The following is an 18,766-nucleotide window of genomic DNA, read 5'->3' on the forward strand; positions in this document are numbered from 1 at the left end:
AATTCAATTCAATTCAATTTTATTTATAGTGCCAAATCATAATAAGAGTTATCTCAGGACACTTTACAGAGTAGGTAAAGACCACACTCTATGACTTATTTATGATTTACATAGACCCAACAATTCCTCCATAGAGTAAGGTGGTGTTGAAAACCTTCCCTATAACAGGCAGGAACGTCAGACAGACCCAGCTCTGTGGAGGACATATGCACAGTCCATTACTATTGCCTGGATGCATTTATCTATGTAAGTCTGCTATAGAAATGAGATTGGTGCTGGATAACTATGGCATACACTGTCTGGACTGACACCAGTCCCTGACATTGCTGCTGGCATGGTGTACCACAAGAATATCTAGCTTTAATCTATGTCGTAGCCTATATACACATGTGACGGCTGATGGGCTATATTATATATATATATACTGTCTTTTTCTGTTTTGTCCTCTTTAAGACAGGACTCCTAGTTATTGGCCCTATATGGAGCCCGGCAGAATAAACTCGCTCAGGACACAAAAATCTTCCTTTTGGTTTTTTTTTATTCTGAATGAAAAACTTGGCAATTCAGTTTGGTATCAAAATTAATAAAATACATCTAAATTGATTGTTTTCCACAGACTATAAATTTAACTTAGAACTCCAGTTAAAATGACATTTTTCAGGTTAGTACTTGAGTGCAAGAATAACTATAGTGGCTTAAAGACTCGGACTTGACTCTGTACAAAACAGCCCCCGAATTCACAATCAGCAAGATACATTTTAAATTCAGGAGTGTAACAATATAATGCTACATTTGTGCACAACAGAAAAACACATACCGACCTATCCGAGAGTACAGCGGGGTTGTATGATAGTGCATCAGTTATCAGGCTCAATACTCAGAACACAATTATGTAGGTGTGCATATCTGTTGACATCCATCACAAACAAAACTTATTTTGCATTCTGTTCACATACATATATATCTTGTGACGGCTATTGTAAGTTGTTTCTGTTTTGTCCTCTTTAAGACACGGCTCCTAGTTGTAGCACCTATAGGTCTATATAGTGAAACACATTGACGGCAGGCTGCGCTGGTAGGCTGGACTCTTCTTCAGAAGCAGGGGACCCTTTCTGTCCCCTCCGCGCCTCCTTCAGTGCGACTGAAATAAAAGCGCAGTCACCCGATGCAGCTATTGGCTGGGAGGCTTTGGGTCTGTGCGCACTGGCGGCGGACCGCTCTCATTACCAACGCTCACACTGACTCAACACAAACACACACACACACACACACATACACACAGACATCCAACTGTGTGGGAACATGTCGCAGTACACTCTGGCAGGTAGGAAGCCTTCTTTCTTACTTTTACTAATACCCTGCCTGTGTTCTGCCTTTAACCTCTGTGTGGCGGTTTAGCTGTCATTTGTATCCTTCCTTATATATATTTATATATCCGACAGGGAGACAAATGTAGCACATATCAATACTTGGCACATATTTAATACAAGAAAAAACGCACTCGGACTTTAACCTTAAACTTTAAGAAGAGCTAGAGTCGAAGGAGAGGGGACAAGAGAGAGATTGTATGCACTCGGAGTGAGTCGTGAAGTGTGGCATTGGGAATGCGTTTGTTTTAGATAACTTTGTGTGAATAAGGACCTATAGCAAATACAATAGTTTATTCTAGCAGAGGTTAGAATAATCTTCCAACACCTCCTGCCACTGTACAGTAACTGCATGTTGTTATTTGCCTACTAAGCATTTTTGAGTGAAGTCTAGCAGCAAATGCTGAATCGGCACAGGTCAGGCTTGACCATCACCTCATTTGGTCTCATGTCTGAGTCATATTTTGGAGAGATCCCATCAGCCTTGCTGTACTTTTCATCTGATAGTAGAGGCTGTCTGAGGAGGTGCCTGCTCCACAGACAGGGCTGAAATTGATCTGCACTGACTCAGGAAGCGCCCACTCACTTTGAAGGTGATCACATCTGTATACACCTCATGTAGTGCATCATAAGATATGAGACTGCTAATTCTGTTGTAAATGGGATCATTTATGTATGGTAGACTCATTGGGACCCACCCCACAGATGATCAGATGAGATGTATGTCTTTCTGTTAGCTCCTGATTAAAGAAATCTGTTCCTTTCAAATATGTTGTGCACCTAAACTCAATACAGCCTTGTATAGCTTAAGCTGGTTTATGAGAAAAACAACACAACCCCCTGTGATGGTTGTATATGTATTGTTTGTCATCTATGATAACAAAAACATCCAGGCTTTTACTCTCAGTGTTGGTTGTTTACCTTACCATGGCCACTGGCTGACGCTCACAGCCTTCCAGTCTTGTTTTCACCGTATCCACCTGTGTGTCTGATGCATGAGTCATTCAGTGCACCCTCATTATCTGGCATTAAATGGACATCAGGGCTCAGCTTTAACGGCTTCAATCTCTGTGACTCGGGCAGCGCTGTCATGAGTGGGTTCAAAACCCATAGAACTTTATTTTGAAATGATATGAATTTGTGTGTTTTTTTAGAGGTATTAATTAGAGTATAACATTAGTTTCATATATGTAATGTTGTCAATGTGTGGGATTTTTCTGTTGTTTATATATTGTTAGAATGTAGTTTCACTGATTAAGATAATTATAATGCTGCCAGTTTAATTACCAGGGAAACTGACGCAACACATTGCAATGGGCACTGCTCCTGCTTTGGATCAAATAAGCATGACAATACCATTTATATAATTACGGTGACAACCTCAAGACATTTCCTCTTTAATCTCATCAAGGAAGTGTGCAGACACAAGATAATGTTCAGAGTCAGAACTCCTTCAATCTTGATCTTATCTTAAATTCCGTAATGAATTTAGCTTTATTGTGAGTCTCTCATTTTTTTCTTTACTGACAGGTCACTAAAATGCACACTGATATACTGTAACTTTCTGTTTACAACTCTTGTATCTCTTTCCCTGTTTTCTCTCTACCAGTTGCTTTCTTTTCCCCGGTCACTCACATTCACTCCATCTCACTTTCATGCTCCTCATCGAGCTCGCTAACACAATATTAAACTGTGACCGCTTTGTTTTCTGTCCGTCTAGTTCACCTGCAGATCCTGCTGGCTGTGGGTCTGGCTGTGTTCTGCTACTGCCTAGTTCTTGGTTGCGTCCTTTGCTGTCGCAGAAGGAAGAGTGTGTCATCGGAGGACAAGGAGGCAGTTTTCTTATCTTCTAGTCCTGCTGAGAGAGTGACTGTGACATTGACTCCATCACCGTGTACCCAGCCTGTGAAGCAGCAGTATGAGGAGCTGGATGGGGATGTGTTGGAATTTCCTTCCACTAAAAGCAGCTCTTCTCCCTCTGAGGATGACCTCACTGCTCTGCCCTTTAACAGCCCTACAAGATTAGCTGAGCTGGTGCAATCTCCTGGGTCTGCTTTCCCAATGCGACGCCTCAGCAGCCCACCTGTTCCCTGCCCACCCAATAAACCTCCACGAAATGGCAGAGCCTCTCTGCCCTCCCTCACCAAGATGAGTCTGGTGTCCAGGTCCCGTCGGGCAATTGGTCGACGCAGCACAGTGAGCGGTGAAAGTTTTCTTTACAGTGAGAGCAGTCGACTGACTGCTGGTGCTGCCAGTCTTCCCACCGAGCAGGGGGAGCCCTGCCTATCACAGTATGGCTCCAGCTCTCTCTCCATCTCCCCCAAGCCAGCTCCTCTCCTGCACTTCTCCTTGCTCTTCTCCCCTGCCTGTGGCACCCTGATAGTAAACATTCTGGGGCTCTCGGGGGCCAGTCGAAGGCGCACAGGGGTGTTTGTGAAGGCCAGCCTTCCTCCCCTCTGTCCCTCGCCTCAGGAGATAGCTTCCCGGCGCCGCAGCCTCAGCCCAGACCTCCACAGCCAGAGTTTTGTGCTACAGGTGGGCTCTGTGGAAGAGCTGCGCACCTGCACCTTGAGACTTGCTGTCTACAGCAGGGACTTCTCAGGCCTAAGAGAGGCTGCGCTGGGGGTGGTGGAGCTATCCTGTGAGCAGATGGATTGGGAGCCAGACTGCACCACCACCTACACCAGACAGCTCAGTCCAACTAAAAGCAAGTTAAAAAAGGTATACAGTGATTGCATCATTTCATTAATTTGATGTATACATTACACTTAAGCTTTAAAGAGCAAAGAGTGTACAGAGAAAGAATCCAGACATAAGTGCAGTGGAAAACAGTCTATACACCGTAGATTACACATTAGAGGTCTTCTGACCCAAACCCATGTAGAAACTGGCTGTCAGCTGGACCTGAGCCCAAACAGGCCCTATGAGTCTCTGCAGAGTCATGAGGATGAGCATTTTTTAGCCTATCCACCTTATTCTTGGGGGCTTTACTGGGTGGAAATGATTTTGGGTGTAACTTTTGTGAGATAGCGGAGCAGTAAGCTAGTTAGTCCCAGTGGATAACAATAGTGGCTGCCAACGGCAAAGTAATTCACACATACTGCTTTGTTTTGTATTTTGTCCTGTCATTTTTTTTAACAGATATTTAAAGGAGAAGGGTATAGGGGACTTATCTATAGCCAGGGTATTACTTACTGGAGAAACAGACATAAATGCCAACATGATAGCTAAGTAATGTACTGCCACCTTAAAGATTTTGTGCAAAGTTTTTCAGAAGATATCATACAAACCTCTTGATGAGAAAACTTTGACCGCTGCCTCGATGTATGTAATCTGAGGCCACTAATCCAGGTAGTCCTCCTCAATCCCTAAATAGTAGAGGGCAGAGGTACGATCCCATTATGCCACTTGTAGTGTAACAGGTGGTTTTCCCAATTGTTCTAATTGTTCTTTGTGCCGTAAATCGTGGCCATATTCACATAATTATTTTGCTTTAAACAAAGAGAAGCACCCTCCAATTGATATGACATTCTGGGTCTGGTTAGGTTTGTGACTTTGAGGGGGCCTTGTTGCAATCTTAAATGCAGATTAAAGTAGCGTGGACTATGGGCTTTGTTTGTGTGTGTGTGTGTGTGTGTGTGTGTGTGTATATGTGTGTGTGTGTGTGTGTGTGTGTGTGTGTGTGTGTGTGTGTGTGTGTGTATATGTGTGTGTGTGTGTGTGTGTGTGTGTGTGTGTGTGTGTAACAAACTAAAGTAAGCATTTTCAGTTGATTTATTTTATAGAGAAACTACGCACACGGACCTATAAATAACATATATCATGTTTTATCCATGAAGGAATGTAGCATCTAATCAGCTCTCCCATTAGCCATTTTTCCACTGTTGTTAGTCATGGTGACATTGTTGTTAGTGACTGCAGAGCAAACAAGCAGAGTGCAGCAAATTGGCAGTGCGCCCACGCCGTGCCCTCTGCAGCTCTGTTGAATCACTGCCAGAGGGCATTAATAACTGGCTTTTGAAGGGAGGGGGTCCTGTTGTTTCAGTGGACATTTCAGTCACTCGGACATTTGCCAAGGAGACGTGCTGTGTTCTGTGAGGAAGTAGTATCTCTCCCATTTTACAGTTATGTGTAAATCTGAGTCATGTGTTCTTACCTCTGTCCATATATGGTTCATCCTCTCGTACACATACACACGCCATTATCTTTCTCTTTCTCAATGACATCAGCTGCCGGGTGTGTGCAACTATGTGGGACGCCATCTTTTAAAGTAAGCACTTTCTAGATTTATGGTAAAGCGCCAAGTTTTTTAATCAGTGTAATGGGACTAGTTTGGAGTATTTATGATTGTTCATCCGTTTTATATTACTTGTTTTGACATTTCATGGGAATAGAGGGCATGGCCTGGCAGCAATTTAAGGACTGTGCAAGGAACCTGATCATAACAGGAGTGCTATTGACGGTCATGATGATCAGCGTTACGTCCTAAGTTTTCTGAGCATGTAGGCATTTTTAAAAAAAGTCACAAGTCACACAAGGCTGCTGAGTTTCATTCTCAACATTATTAGCAATAATTTCAAATAACAGAGAGTTCTTCACCAGGGTGCCAAAATTTTGTAAAACAAACTCATACCATTAGATTGTGAAGCTCGTCATGGCTGACCAGTTAGCATATAATCCCAAAGGCAGATAGCAACATGAGCATCTCGTTGATTCCTATTTTACCTCTGGCTTCATCTCCTGCTCCTCTTGAGAAGCATATCACTTGCTGGCTACTTTACTTGGGCTCTTGTTTAATGGGGAATCAAAACTGTGTCCTAGAAATGACGTCTATATATAATTCAACTAAATTGCAAGCCGGTTATGTTTTCATTCATGTATCTTGAAAGTGCTTGTAGTAACTACAGCATTATTTAGCTTTTTTATTCTTATGTTTAGGCACTGGCAGCACTTGATTAAGGTACGCGAATGATCATGGTCTGATTTAATACGGAAAAAAAGGGCCTTGTTTATTTACATTCAACCTCAACCCCAATCTTTACCAAACCTTAACCAAAGGGCCTTTGTTGCCTAAAGTCTGGATGCAAAGCCTGGTCTGCCAGTCCTGCACTTTGTACACCCACCATCACCTACAGCACCACCTCCCTGTGACTGCAGTACATACATTTAAACTTGTCACCACAGTGTAATTAGGAAAACAGTTGAGTGAATGTGTGTATTCAATTTCTAGGTTAGGTGTGCAGTGTTTCTGATCCTGGATGGCAGTTAGAGACAATCTAGACATTTCGATCACTAAGGCATTATATGTACTGAATTATATGATAGTGAAAATGATGTCAAGCTGGTGTAAAGTACAGATGCCATTGGATTTCTCTCCTAAGTGCTGTTCAGCAGCAATGCACTCATTGCTGCAACTAGTGGCCGGAAGTAATATCGCAACAATATTGATTATAAAGGTATAGTCTCATACATATTATAACTTTTGCTAATGTGTATATGTGTGATTGTTCAGCCAATTAGTCCTGCACAAAATAGTGGTAGGGCCACAGGGAGAAGACTTTTTTTTCTCCCCCCTCTCTTCTGAATCTTCCATGCTTTGAAGCTCACTGTATGACTCATATAATCAGTCTGTTAGGGTCTGTTATGTAACCCAAGATATTTGGAGTGAAAAAGTTACCAAATAATAACAGATGTCTGCAGTCGGCAACTGCAGACATCTGAACTGCCTCATCTTTGCAGTTACAGTTTTATAGGAAAGGAGGAAGGAGTTGGTGCAGAAAATCAAGTCAACGTTGCTTTTAGCTTGTAGAGTTTTTGTCAATTGTGAGTTATAGAAATATGGCGTGATATAAAAGAAATACTAAGACTCAAATATAATCATCCTGAGTTGTAGTATTACCTTGATTGCTGTGTCACAATTATACACTATGTGAAGGGATAGCTTCCACAGAAATGAAGGCTAGCAAGCTGAATGTACACCTTCTTCCAAAACTAATTTTTAGTTTATATAGTTATGTTTATAGTTTTACCAATATGACGTGCCTCCAAATAGTATCAGCTGGAAAAAACTTTATTTCCCTAAAAAGCAAATCTTGCTCTGTCTTTAAGGTTTGAATGCGTGATGCAGAGTAACGTCTCTGCTTTTAAAAGGCTGTATAAGTGTGAGCAACAGTCTCTGAGGTGAAGTGTTAGTGGCAGACAGAGGCAGTGAACCGAAGCTGGATGAAATCGCCTTCACACTCGGCTGCCTGGCCTCAGAAAGTTGCTGGCAGGCTAACACTCAGACGGTGACTCACCCTCACAATGCAATCTAATGATATCTGACAGGAAATTACCATTATACATACACATTAGCTATTACTTATATCCAGAGTGCTGCAGTGCCTGGATGGTATTATTTTAGGATGGGTGGTCAAATATGCAGCACGATGCTAAACCCTGGAAGCTACATAATAACCAATACTACAGATTAACTTTAAGTGATTGGAAATGTGATACAGATTGAGCCCAGCTGAGCTCCTCAGGCAGGTCAATCCAAGATGCCTCATGAATAAAGCTGATTATATATTTGATATATCCTTCAAATTAAATAAAAAAACAATGCCTTGGTGGACTCATTCACTGACAGAACTACAGAAACATACTCATGAGCATGGGTTTAAAGTGCCACAGAGCTTGAATCTGCTCCATTCTCTTGGTCTCTTTCCTTGGTTTTGTTTCATCCCCTGCCTCCAAAGGATGAAGGGAACATCTGCTGAGTGAAACAAGACATTTCACCCCTCTTGCTAAATCTCTCATATTTTATATGTATCTCTTCTTCCCACCCTCAGAGTGTGAGTTCTCAGGAAACATTGGGTCGCAGGAAGAGCTCAGTGTGTGTGCCACGGGCTTTGGGCCAGCTGTTCATCCTGCTGCAGTACCAGACGCTGGCCCAGCGCATCAAGGTCATGGTCCGAAAGGCTGAGAATCTGGCCAAGCTCACACGGATCCCAGGAGCTCCAGGTAAAGGCCAAAATAAACTTACCTGAGCAATAAAATAGGTTGTTTGCAATTATCTGTGTTTCCATTTACATGTTTTTATAAACATTTTGAAGTATCAAACTAAAAAAGCTGAATGGAAATGGCAAAATTTGATAAAACAATGCATAGCCTATAGTGCCAACTTCTGACCAAACTCTAGCCTAGTTCAATGTTTTCAGTTGCTAAATTTAAAATTATGCTGCTTAAAAATAGCATAAAAATTGAATGGAAACACGGCTAATGCCTTACATGATGCCCCATATGATTTGGGGTGTGTAACAGCAGGTTCACAAATCCTTTTTCAAGGTCTGTTTAAGTTTTGGCAACTCCAACTACTTGGATAAGGTTAGGGGAAGATCGCAATGTCACACTACTTGTGAAATAGGTTGTTTAGCATTTGGACAAATAACAGATGCTTGGTGATTCAGATGATGGTGAAGACACTATAATAACTGGTTTGTGATCCGTCTGTAGTAAAGCTGTAGTACATGTAGTGATTGCAATTCGTTATCCTAATTTTCCTTGATAAAACCTATAATAACTGACTTCTTTGGGCATTTTGAGGCAATAGAAACAAACTAAAAAACACAATACTGAAATCACCTTTAAGATGATTTTATTTACTGCAACTCCAAACAGCTGCTTATTTAGACATCCAGCAGTTGCAGAGCAAATGTAGCATTCATTTGTTATTTCTGCACACTCGATGTATGTAAGCCCAATATTCACTCTACGTTTAGCTCTGCTTTGCTCTCCATCAACTCCTGATGGAAAAAACTCAACATTTTTAGATTTTAAATTCATAATGTTTTATTACGCCTGTGAATGTTCTCATTCGTCCAGGTCATCGTTATCCTCAAAGCAATTTCAGTCAAAAACAACTGGACTGGTTGTTTGTCTAGGAAGACGTTTCACCTCTCATCCAAGAGGCTTCATCAGTTCATGTACGCATCTGACCAGGCTGGGACTGGTCCGATGCGTACATGAACTGATGAAGCCTCTTGGATGAGAGGTGAAACGTCTTCCTAGACAAACAACCAGTCCAGTTGTTTTTGACTGAAATTGCTTTGAGAATGTTTTATTACATTTATTTGAACCCTTTCTCAGTTTAAATTTTTTAATCCCCAAAGTTCTTGCCTGCACTTTGTACTATAGTGACACTGTAAGCTGCAACATACATGAGCACACTCGCTGACATGTAAACCGCTCTTGAGTTCTCATAATTCTCTGTGTGTATTCTCCTCCATTGCCACAGTCAGACAGACTGGATCCCTGATTGGCTCGTCTGACTATAATCAGATTAGGAATCGATCAGCCCGGTGTCATTTCCTCTACTGTCTGTATCATATCTCACTGCATCCGATATAAAGCTCTGGGCTTTGCAAGGGAAAACATAATTTGCAAGTGCTGATGCAGAAATGGAACAGGGACAGTGGAGAGGGGTTCAGAGAGGGTTCAGCAAGTGTTAATGTTTCATGTGGAGGCAAAACAACACAACACACAAGACTGCAGTGAGGTTTAATTTATTCAGGAACACCACCAACAACAACAAATGTTCTTTCAAACCACCAATTCTGCTGGTGATTTTTTAATTGTTTACCTGGGTGGAACCATTTGATTTAAATGTGACATAATGAGCACAAATAACAGAATGACACTAAATCATGACTGGATGTATTTTTTCCGCACAGACCACTATGTTGTCATCAACCTGCGTCAGGATGGAAAAGTAATTAGTACCAAGGAGACCAAAGGGGCAAGTGGCCCAAACCCTGTATGGAACGCTCCATTTCTGTTTGACCTGCCCTCTGGTGACATCACTCAGCTGCCATTGGTCCTTGAGTTTATCGTCATGCAGGTATAGGAAGTTATTTAACAAAATTCTTGATATACATTACATATTAAACAGCAGATTTATGTTAATATGCTGAGATATTGGTAGCTGAATATCTTGACAGTTATCTCTGTGTCTACAGGGCCGTCTCTACACTAAGAGCAGTATTCTGGGTCGCGTGTTGATTGGCAGCGAGGCCTCGGAGGCGGGACAGGGACACTGGAAGGAAATGTGCAGTCGGGGGCAAATAGAGACAGCTCGCTGGCACACCATCCAATCAGATGTGCTGTAAGACTGATTGACTGACTGTTGGACTGCTCTGCTGTCTATCCACCACCCAGTGAAATGCAGAGAGGGGGACTTAAATGGGAGTAACATACGATTGGGGTATCAAAGTATTTCTATGAAGCCTTTTTATTTTTATTTTTGGTAGCCTATGCAACTTGTGCTGATGTTGTGGTACTGTTTTTGTATTGTGCTCAGAGGCTACAGATGTTATGTTGAAGGTTACAGAGCATTTATGTTGGCACTCGGGCTTTGCTGTGGTGTAGTTCTGTGCCATTATTTGTTGACGTTCAGTGCTGTAAACACCTCTCCTTATGATTAAGTACAAGGCCATTACAGTGGCCTCCTTTTGTGGCATGCCAGCTGAATTATTGCTTTACTTTGATCACTTTTCAGTTGGGTTGGATAATTAATTTGGCCAACTGAAACAAATAAAAAGTTGTTGCTCAGTGGGGATATATGCATGTTGCACTCTTGTTAGCCACACTAAACATCACATTTTCATTTTAGGGCTTAAGCTGGAATTTGTTGGCTTCAATTCAGCTGGACTCCAGACTAAAGAAATATTTCTTCATTCATTTCAGTATTTTAAAAAAAACGTGACACCTCTAACAAACTGAAGGTGCTTTTAACATAATTCTTAACATCTATTCAGCACCCATCACATATAATAATGACAGTAAATGAATTAATTGTACTGCTAACATGAAAAACTGTGGTTTCTAAGAAGGAATTGTGTTTGTGTTTGTATTGGTAGTATATTGACTATGTTGAAGCCTGCTGGTGGCATGTATTGTCTCAACTGTATATGAATGTCTTTGCTTTTAAAAAGGAACAGTTCCAAAGCTTATATGTTATATTATATTGTATAAAGAGATTTTGCCAAAGATGTGGATTTGAGTTTTTGTGAGAGTATTTATTTATTTGAAAAATTATATTGATGGAACATAGAACCCAGGTAGCAACAAATACTGTAAATGTATGTTTGTTTGTAAAAAGGATCATGTAAATGTGGTAATTTTATGCATTAAACGGCTTTTTAATGCAGTATTCCTTGTGTTGAAGGCTTCAATTTACCTTGCACAGCAGCTAAATTTGTTTTATCAGAACTGGACAGTAGAGAGAAGAAGAAGAAGAAAAGAGAACGGCACTGAAGCCTTTTCTTGATGGAAAAGCTGCTTTCTCTCTTCTCCTGATTGACTTTAACGATAAGTTTGATAGACAGATGGTTAAAACAATCACCAACACACAATTATATTTCAGAAATCAAAACAACATTTTAGAAAACACTTTTATAAAAACACACAGAGACAGTCACTAGTCTTGTAGCTCCTAACACTCACTCACTCACTCACTCACTCACCTTTAACCGCTTATTCAGGGTCAGGTCGCGGGGGCAGCGGCTCTAGCAGGGGACCCCAAACTTCCCTTTCACATTAACCAGCTCTAACTGCACAATAAAAATTCAGTTTTAATGCAGAATGCCCCTTGATTTCCTATTCATATTCCTGAGACATATACAAACCTTTTCCCTGGTCTTTCTGGCTAGTCTTTTCACTATGTTGTGTCAACAGTAGGCTTCCCTCTTGACTACATTTTTTAGTCATTGTTTCCTGTTCACAGTGGGTGACATCCCTCTGATAATTATAAATATCCATATGTAAAATGTAAAGATGATGTAATCTAACTCCTGGGGTGATCTTATGTCATATCAGATCACCAGACAAACGTGACTGCTGCCAAACACACACACACACACAAACACACACACACACACACACGCACACACACACACACACACACACACACACACACACACACACACACACACACACACACACACACACACACACACACACACACACACACACACACACACACACACACACACACACACACACACACAGTAATAGCATACTAATGCGCACACCCACGCAAAAAGTCACAGCTTGAGTCCTTATGAGTCAGAAAACTATCTCAATCTGTAAAATGTGGAAATGTATATCTACGGGCCCAGTTGGATGGAAAACATATTCTTACACTTAATTAAACACTCATCATTTTAAGTCATGCTTCCTGCACGTTCCACTGGCTTAATCCATCACTTCTGTCCATGAAAATCTCCACGTGTTCGAGGTTACTTTAGTGGGTCCAGAGTAAAGTAAAAAAAGTTTCAGTTGACTGTTGATTTATTTCATTTATCTATTTTATTTATTTTATTTTTATGTTAGCACAATACAAGAATGTAGCAGCTGTGCTTCTGCTCCCACCTGCTGTCATCTTCCACCTAAAGTACAAGATCAATAAATGTAATAAACTCAATCTATAACCATTATTTCCCAATACTGATATACAGTAGGGGATAATGTAACTTCACATTTGAGCAAATATTTTCCATAGATTCCACTGGGGTTTGGGAATAAACCCTTTAAACATGAAAGCACAAAATACTGCACATCCTGTTTAGTGTAAAGGATATGGAATAGAAATTCCTGGCATGAGGCTGTAAAGCATTTGATACAGACATGCCTCTCTTTCTTCATCCCTCTGATCTGCCCACCTCTGCTGGGGCAGGCTATGGTAACTAAATGAGATTTCGTTGATCTATTCTATCTTCTTATTTTGCGCGAGCCGAAAGATAGAAATGTCATCAACCCGTCTACTCACTTGCTGTGAATTCACACACATGGCTCAGTTTGAACATTACATAGAATTTGTACGACAGAGCTGGCTCTGTTAAGTTACTAATTCAACTGATTCAGACAGGCCTATGGCTCCAGGTAATGTCTTTGATTGGCTGCTTACAAAAAAGGTTTTTGAGATATATATGTGCATTTGTTTTTTTAAGTTTTTATTGTTTTGTTTTGAAGATGTATTTTCTTATTTCTCATCTCATCTTCTTATTTCTGTCAGACTTAATTTTTAGGTTTGCCATTTCAGAGTAATGCAATATCATCCCACTGCAGACACAAAATGGGCATTCTCGTGGGGTGGGGGTTCTTGTTTACGCAGACTTGAACGACCCCTTTTTCTTCTTTTTTGGAACCTCGCTGTCTGCTGTACAATCATAGGCGTAGGTTTGAACAGTTTTATTTTCCCTGAAATTGGCTTTTCTTTCTGTAAATCAACCATTTTTCATCATGGTGATTTATGTATTTGTAATAGAACCGACGTGTGGTTAGTACCATTGCTATAAAGCAGCCGTGAAACACACCAGCTAATAAGCTTATGTTATTGTTAGCTAACTTTAGCATTTTACTTTATTCATTTTATTTATTTGTTTATTTCGGGTATGTCAGGTAGATAAATCATCACCACACATTTTGGGGGGCTGAAGCTGATCCCAGCTGACATCAGGCGTGAGGCGGGGTACACCCTTGACAGGACGCCAGTCTATCACAGGACACACAGAGACAAACAGAGACAGACAACCATTCACACTCACATTCACAGCTATGGACAACTTTAGAGTCATCAATTAACCTAACACCTGCATGTCTTTGGACTGTGGGAGGAAGCTGGAGAACCTGGAGAAAACCCGCGCATACACAGGGAGAACATGCAAACTTCAAACAGAAGAGCCCAGTCGGGATTCAAACCAGGAACCCTCTTTCTGTGAGGGGACAGTGCTAACCACCACTTCACCGTGCCGCTATAGAATAACCACTACTATTTTATTTAATGCCTGATGTAACTAAAATGTTGTGATGTGACTGTTAGCTGTTGCAGTTAGCGATTTTCAGCTAACGACGGTCAAGGGAAGAAAGGCCTTGCAAATCTCCTCGTGATTGGTCGATGAAACTTTACCAGGAACACCTAATGGGCATTCTTGTGTCATGATGGAACCACCCAAGCCGGAAACTGGAACCTTCTTGAGTAATGGGGTAATTTAGGGCACGCTATTCCATATTGCGACTGCAGGTGGCAACAATAGCTTTCCACAATGTCATGGACACTATGTGAGTGCAGTATGTGAGTTCATTATCCAAATGAATGGAGAAATAACAACACATGTCGTCCCGTCTGACTTCTTCATGTACGTTTCCTATTCTTTTCCACCACACAAATCAATGCAGACAGTAGTAAGATGATCCTGGTCATTGGTATTTGCATGCTAATGTGTTGCTAACCAAGTTAAAAGTGAGTCTTAAACTGAAGTAGCCTAATGGCCTCCTTGTATCCCATAATAGCGCCCTGTCTACACGTTATTTTCCCGACTAACCTCTATTACTTTTGTGTTTTTATCGGTCAGTGGCTCCTGGGCATTGGTTCAATAAAAGTGGGGTGTGTAGCAGCTTTCAGTTGCCAGGGAAATGTTTATATGTTGGTTAAGCTTACTGTTACTACAGTAGCTTGAGCTAATGTGTTGGCCTCCTTTTGTGCATCTGCCATTCAGTAAGATCCGCCAGTGACGTTTCAGGATTAATTTACCAGGTTACCATTGATCATGTATTGGAGTTAAGGGGTTATTCCGTTTTAGCCAGCAAGTAATTATATGTGTTGTTATCATAATGTGTTGATTTTCCCCACATTTAAAAGCAGTCTTTTCTGTTATAATTAGATCACATTTACACATAGGAAAAATGCATATATTTCCATGTGGTGTGGTCTTTCATTTTTACTAAAACAGAGTTTTTTTTCACTGAAAACGATTATTTCTGATAACTCTGTCTGAAGTGCAGATTTTTATGAAAACTATGTTTTTGTGTTTGCGTTTGTACAGAGTGAAACAGAGTTTTAGATTCCTGAACGTCACAGTATGCCACAGAAAATACATGTGCATCCTATGTGAACAGTGTGTGTGGCTACTAATCATTATGGATCAGGGCTGTACGTCAACTTTTCAGCACGTAGCACTGGTGCTACAGAGGCTGACAGTTTTTTAGCAGGGGACCGAAGAATTGTAGCTATTAAATCTGGCTAATGATTTAAGAACTAATGATCTTTAGCCTTATAGAGTTCCAACATCCTCCACACTGCACTGCAGGATCTATCTGTGACTCACTCCTTTAGTCTTGCGCTGCTTCAGTTGCCTTCTCTAGACCCACAGTCTGACATTTACAGCCTGTCACTATGGACCTGTTTCATCTGAGGAGACAGCAGGGCCTTTCAGGGGATGTGTCACTAAATTGGATGCAGAGGCGTGCCACCTACATGCGCAAACCAACAGATTCCCGGCAATAACAAAAAGATTTAAAAAACTTCAAGTTTCCTTTAAGAACACAGAAAAAAGTCAGTGTAGACAAAAACAACTTCCCACACAGTGCCTTAAAACATGACAATATACAACTGTACAAACAAAGTGATAAAGCCAACATGGCATTTTGACATTAAACTCAGTTAAAACAAGGGATGGGCACGATCCCTTGAGGACTTGATTTGCTTCTTTTTACTTTTTCTTTGTAATCATCAATACCTTACTATAATGTGCTACAATGACAAGTGGATACTTCCAGGAGGTGTACAGTAACGTGGGCTAACCCCACCATTACGCCACATAATGCTAGGTACAGTAGCTGTATGGGTAGTTGACTCACCTAATGGTAAATAAGCAAGTTAACGTTATGTTACTTGTGGCTATTTCATCAGAATGAAATAACATAACATGATTAAACGTGACTAAATGTAACATGAATAAAACTTTAATACACTAACTGGTCCATGGACATTATTTCTGCCTGAGTCACATCAAATAGATGTTTTTTTTTGACAGTATTTTTTTGTGAGTACTGAGTAAAAATCGAAACTTAGAAAATAATGGATACCAAAAATTAGTATCGGATTAGATACTAACTCGCAAAAGTATCAATATTTTTGCCCTCAACAGTGCAGTGTTCGCCTCCTCCAGTTGACGCTGGTTCATCACGTTAACAACTCTGAGCTGACTGAACACGGCTAGCACTGCTGCTGGAGGACCTTTGCTACTGGTTTTAGTAGAAAATGAACAAAGCAAAAGTGCGGTTTGGAAGTATTTAGCATACGAGGCTAACGACCAGGGAAGGGCTAAGGATGTAAACAAGCTGCCACCATCTTATAATATACAGTAACGTTAACAGCGGAGCTAAGCAGCTCACATAATCAGTCCTGCCCGTCTAACATTAAGAGACGTTAATTTAACAGGATGACAGGACCTGTCCAAAAAGTCAACCAGCAAGGAGAAACAGTGGCAGCCTGAAAATCAACTCTATTTAATCAGCAACGATAATATGGAGCCAAGTCACCAGAAACTGAATCTAAGGTTTAACCTCCTTCATGGAATCATTTAATGTACGCACAAATCCCTGAGCTATACAACACAATACTAATTTAAACATATTTGTCATACTGTATATACACACTACAGTTGTATGCTTTCTTTAACTTTTAAAAAGTGTTATTATTGATGTTGTTTGAATTGTTCAATTCAGTGGTTGTAATTTTCTCCCTGTGGTTTCGAAAATGGTATCCAGTATCGAGTATTTTCCTGGGTCGGTGTCGACTTTGAAATTCTGACTCTATACTAATTTAATGCAAGTACCCGAATATGGAAATGACTTAAAATGCCTATCCAAAGTCAGAACTAAAAGATATGTACATATAATCAAAGAGGCCTAAAGTAAGTAAGTGGGAGTAAAGTAGATATATGAGTAGTATACAGTGGGCTGTCAGGTATGAGCTACGTTTTGAAACAGGTATGGACAAATAAAATTGTGACTCAGTGCTGTTGCCTACCTGCAGGCTGATTCACCTCTGTGTTTCGCTCCATCTTGGCCACATGTATTGACTGTACTCTGCTTCCACTCAGGACCCAGATCAATAGCAGTGGCGTACCTTAGGAGAGCTCAGGCTGTCTGTAACCTCTCCTGTCCTCCTGCAGTTTGTATAAATGGTCGTTGTCGTGTGACCCCAATTTAAGATAACTGACAGAATAACTAACATGAGCCTTTGACCCGATACTGTTCTTCCCCTAAAATTAAAAAAAAAAGTCAGTCATAGAAATGTACCGCCTGTAGCATTTTGCATTTGTGTGGGCTTGAAAGGATGGTATAATTTACATTTGTTTGTATTTTAACAGTTTACCTTTCCAGCTTAAAAAAATTATCACTTACCCTGAGGGGTCTGATATTCCTCTGCTTTCTTCAATAGACTCACAGTGTTAAGTCTACAGTGTGATTCTGATTGTTGAGGAACTGTGAGGGGGCTATCCAGTTGCTAAACAAAGTGTTAAGTCTTTAACTAGCCTAAGAACAATACCTATGCATGAAACGATTTCAACAATTTGAACTTTTTAAGTGGTTGGTTGCTGATTGGTTATGAGTAATATATCTAAGAAAGCATTTTTTTTTAGTAATCATTAGATTACTTATCATACATTAGACATGGTGATGTACAGATAGCATCTGCCATCTGTGTGAAAAGATGAATGTGACAAGTAGTGTAAAAGCCCCTTAAGTAGTCAGAGGACTAGAAGGGCACTATATAAGTACAGATCCATTAACCATTTACCAGTTTGCTTATACCCTAATATACTTCACCGCAGTGACCAAAACCATTACCAACCACTAATGTGACCAACGTTGCACTGTTTTAAGCCAACAAATCTTATTGCTACACTGAAAATACACCAGCATTTAGTCAGTGACAAAATTCTAAATTGCTGTATGTATTTATGTATACATTAATGAAACTGAGTATGGCTATCCGTCATGAATGTACTGTATGTTTTATTGTCAAACATTAAAACATTTTTGTAAGAGGATATTAGAGTTTGGAGCACTGCTTCAACTTGAATTTTTATGTTTACAGTAAATGAAGTGCTTTATAATGCCTTGAATCAACATATGATTTCCTGGCCAGACTGTGAACTATGAAACTTTGACCATGATTACAAATAAAACCGCCTCAATGTCTCCCTCTTGTGACTTCCTGAGGCAAAGCATCTGCTTACAGAACTAAACTAAACCTGGAAAACGTGATTGTGTTGCTGATCAGCACACAGACATACACACACAGACACACACAGACACACACAGACACACACAGACACACACACACACACACACACACACACACACACACACACACACACACACACACACACACACACACACACACACACACACACACACACACACACACACACACACACACATACCGTGACAAGATGGCTAGAATCAAAGGCCTGGCTGTGAAAGCTGCTGTCTCCACGTCAGTAATACAATAATGCCACATTTGAGCTACATTATGTCAAAACAAACACACCCCGCCTCTTTACTCTTTG

General features: G+C 40.6%; 1 protein-coding gene across 1 annotated transcript; it reads left to right on the forward strand.

Annotated features, from left to right (window-relative positions):
- Positions 1-1,199: 1,199 nt before the first annotated feature.
- Positions 1,200-10,513, forward strand: LOC310948771 (synaptotagmin-5; the record flags this gene model as incomplete). Its single annotated transcript, XM_083916003.1, has 5 exons — positions 1,200-1,324; positions 3,088-4,088; positions 8,198-8,369; positions 10,079-10,245; positions 10,364-10,513. The coding sequence occupies exons 1-5, from the start codon at positions 1,303-1,305 to the stop codon at positions 10,511-10,513; spliced, it is 1,512 nt and encodes a 503-aa protein (XP_083772129.1). The 5' UTR covers positions 1,200-1,302.
- Between the last annotated feature and the right edge of the window lie 8,253 nt (positions 10,514-18,766).

The sequence above is a fragment of the Echiichthys vipera genome (genome assembly GCF_963691815.1).
Source record: "Echiichthys vipera genome assembly, chromosome: 1".
Classification (NCBI taxonomy): Eukaryota; Metazoa; Chordata; class Actinopteri; order Perciformes; family Trachinidae; genus Echiichthys; species Echiichthys vipera.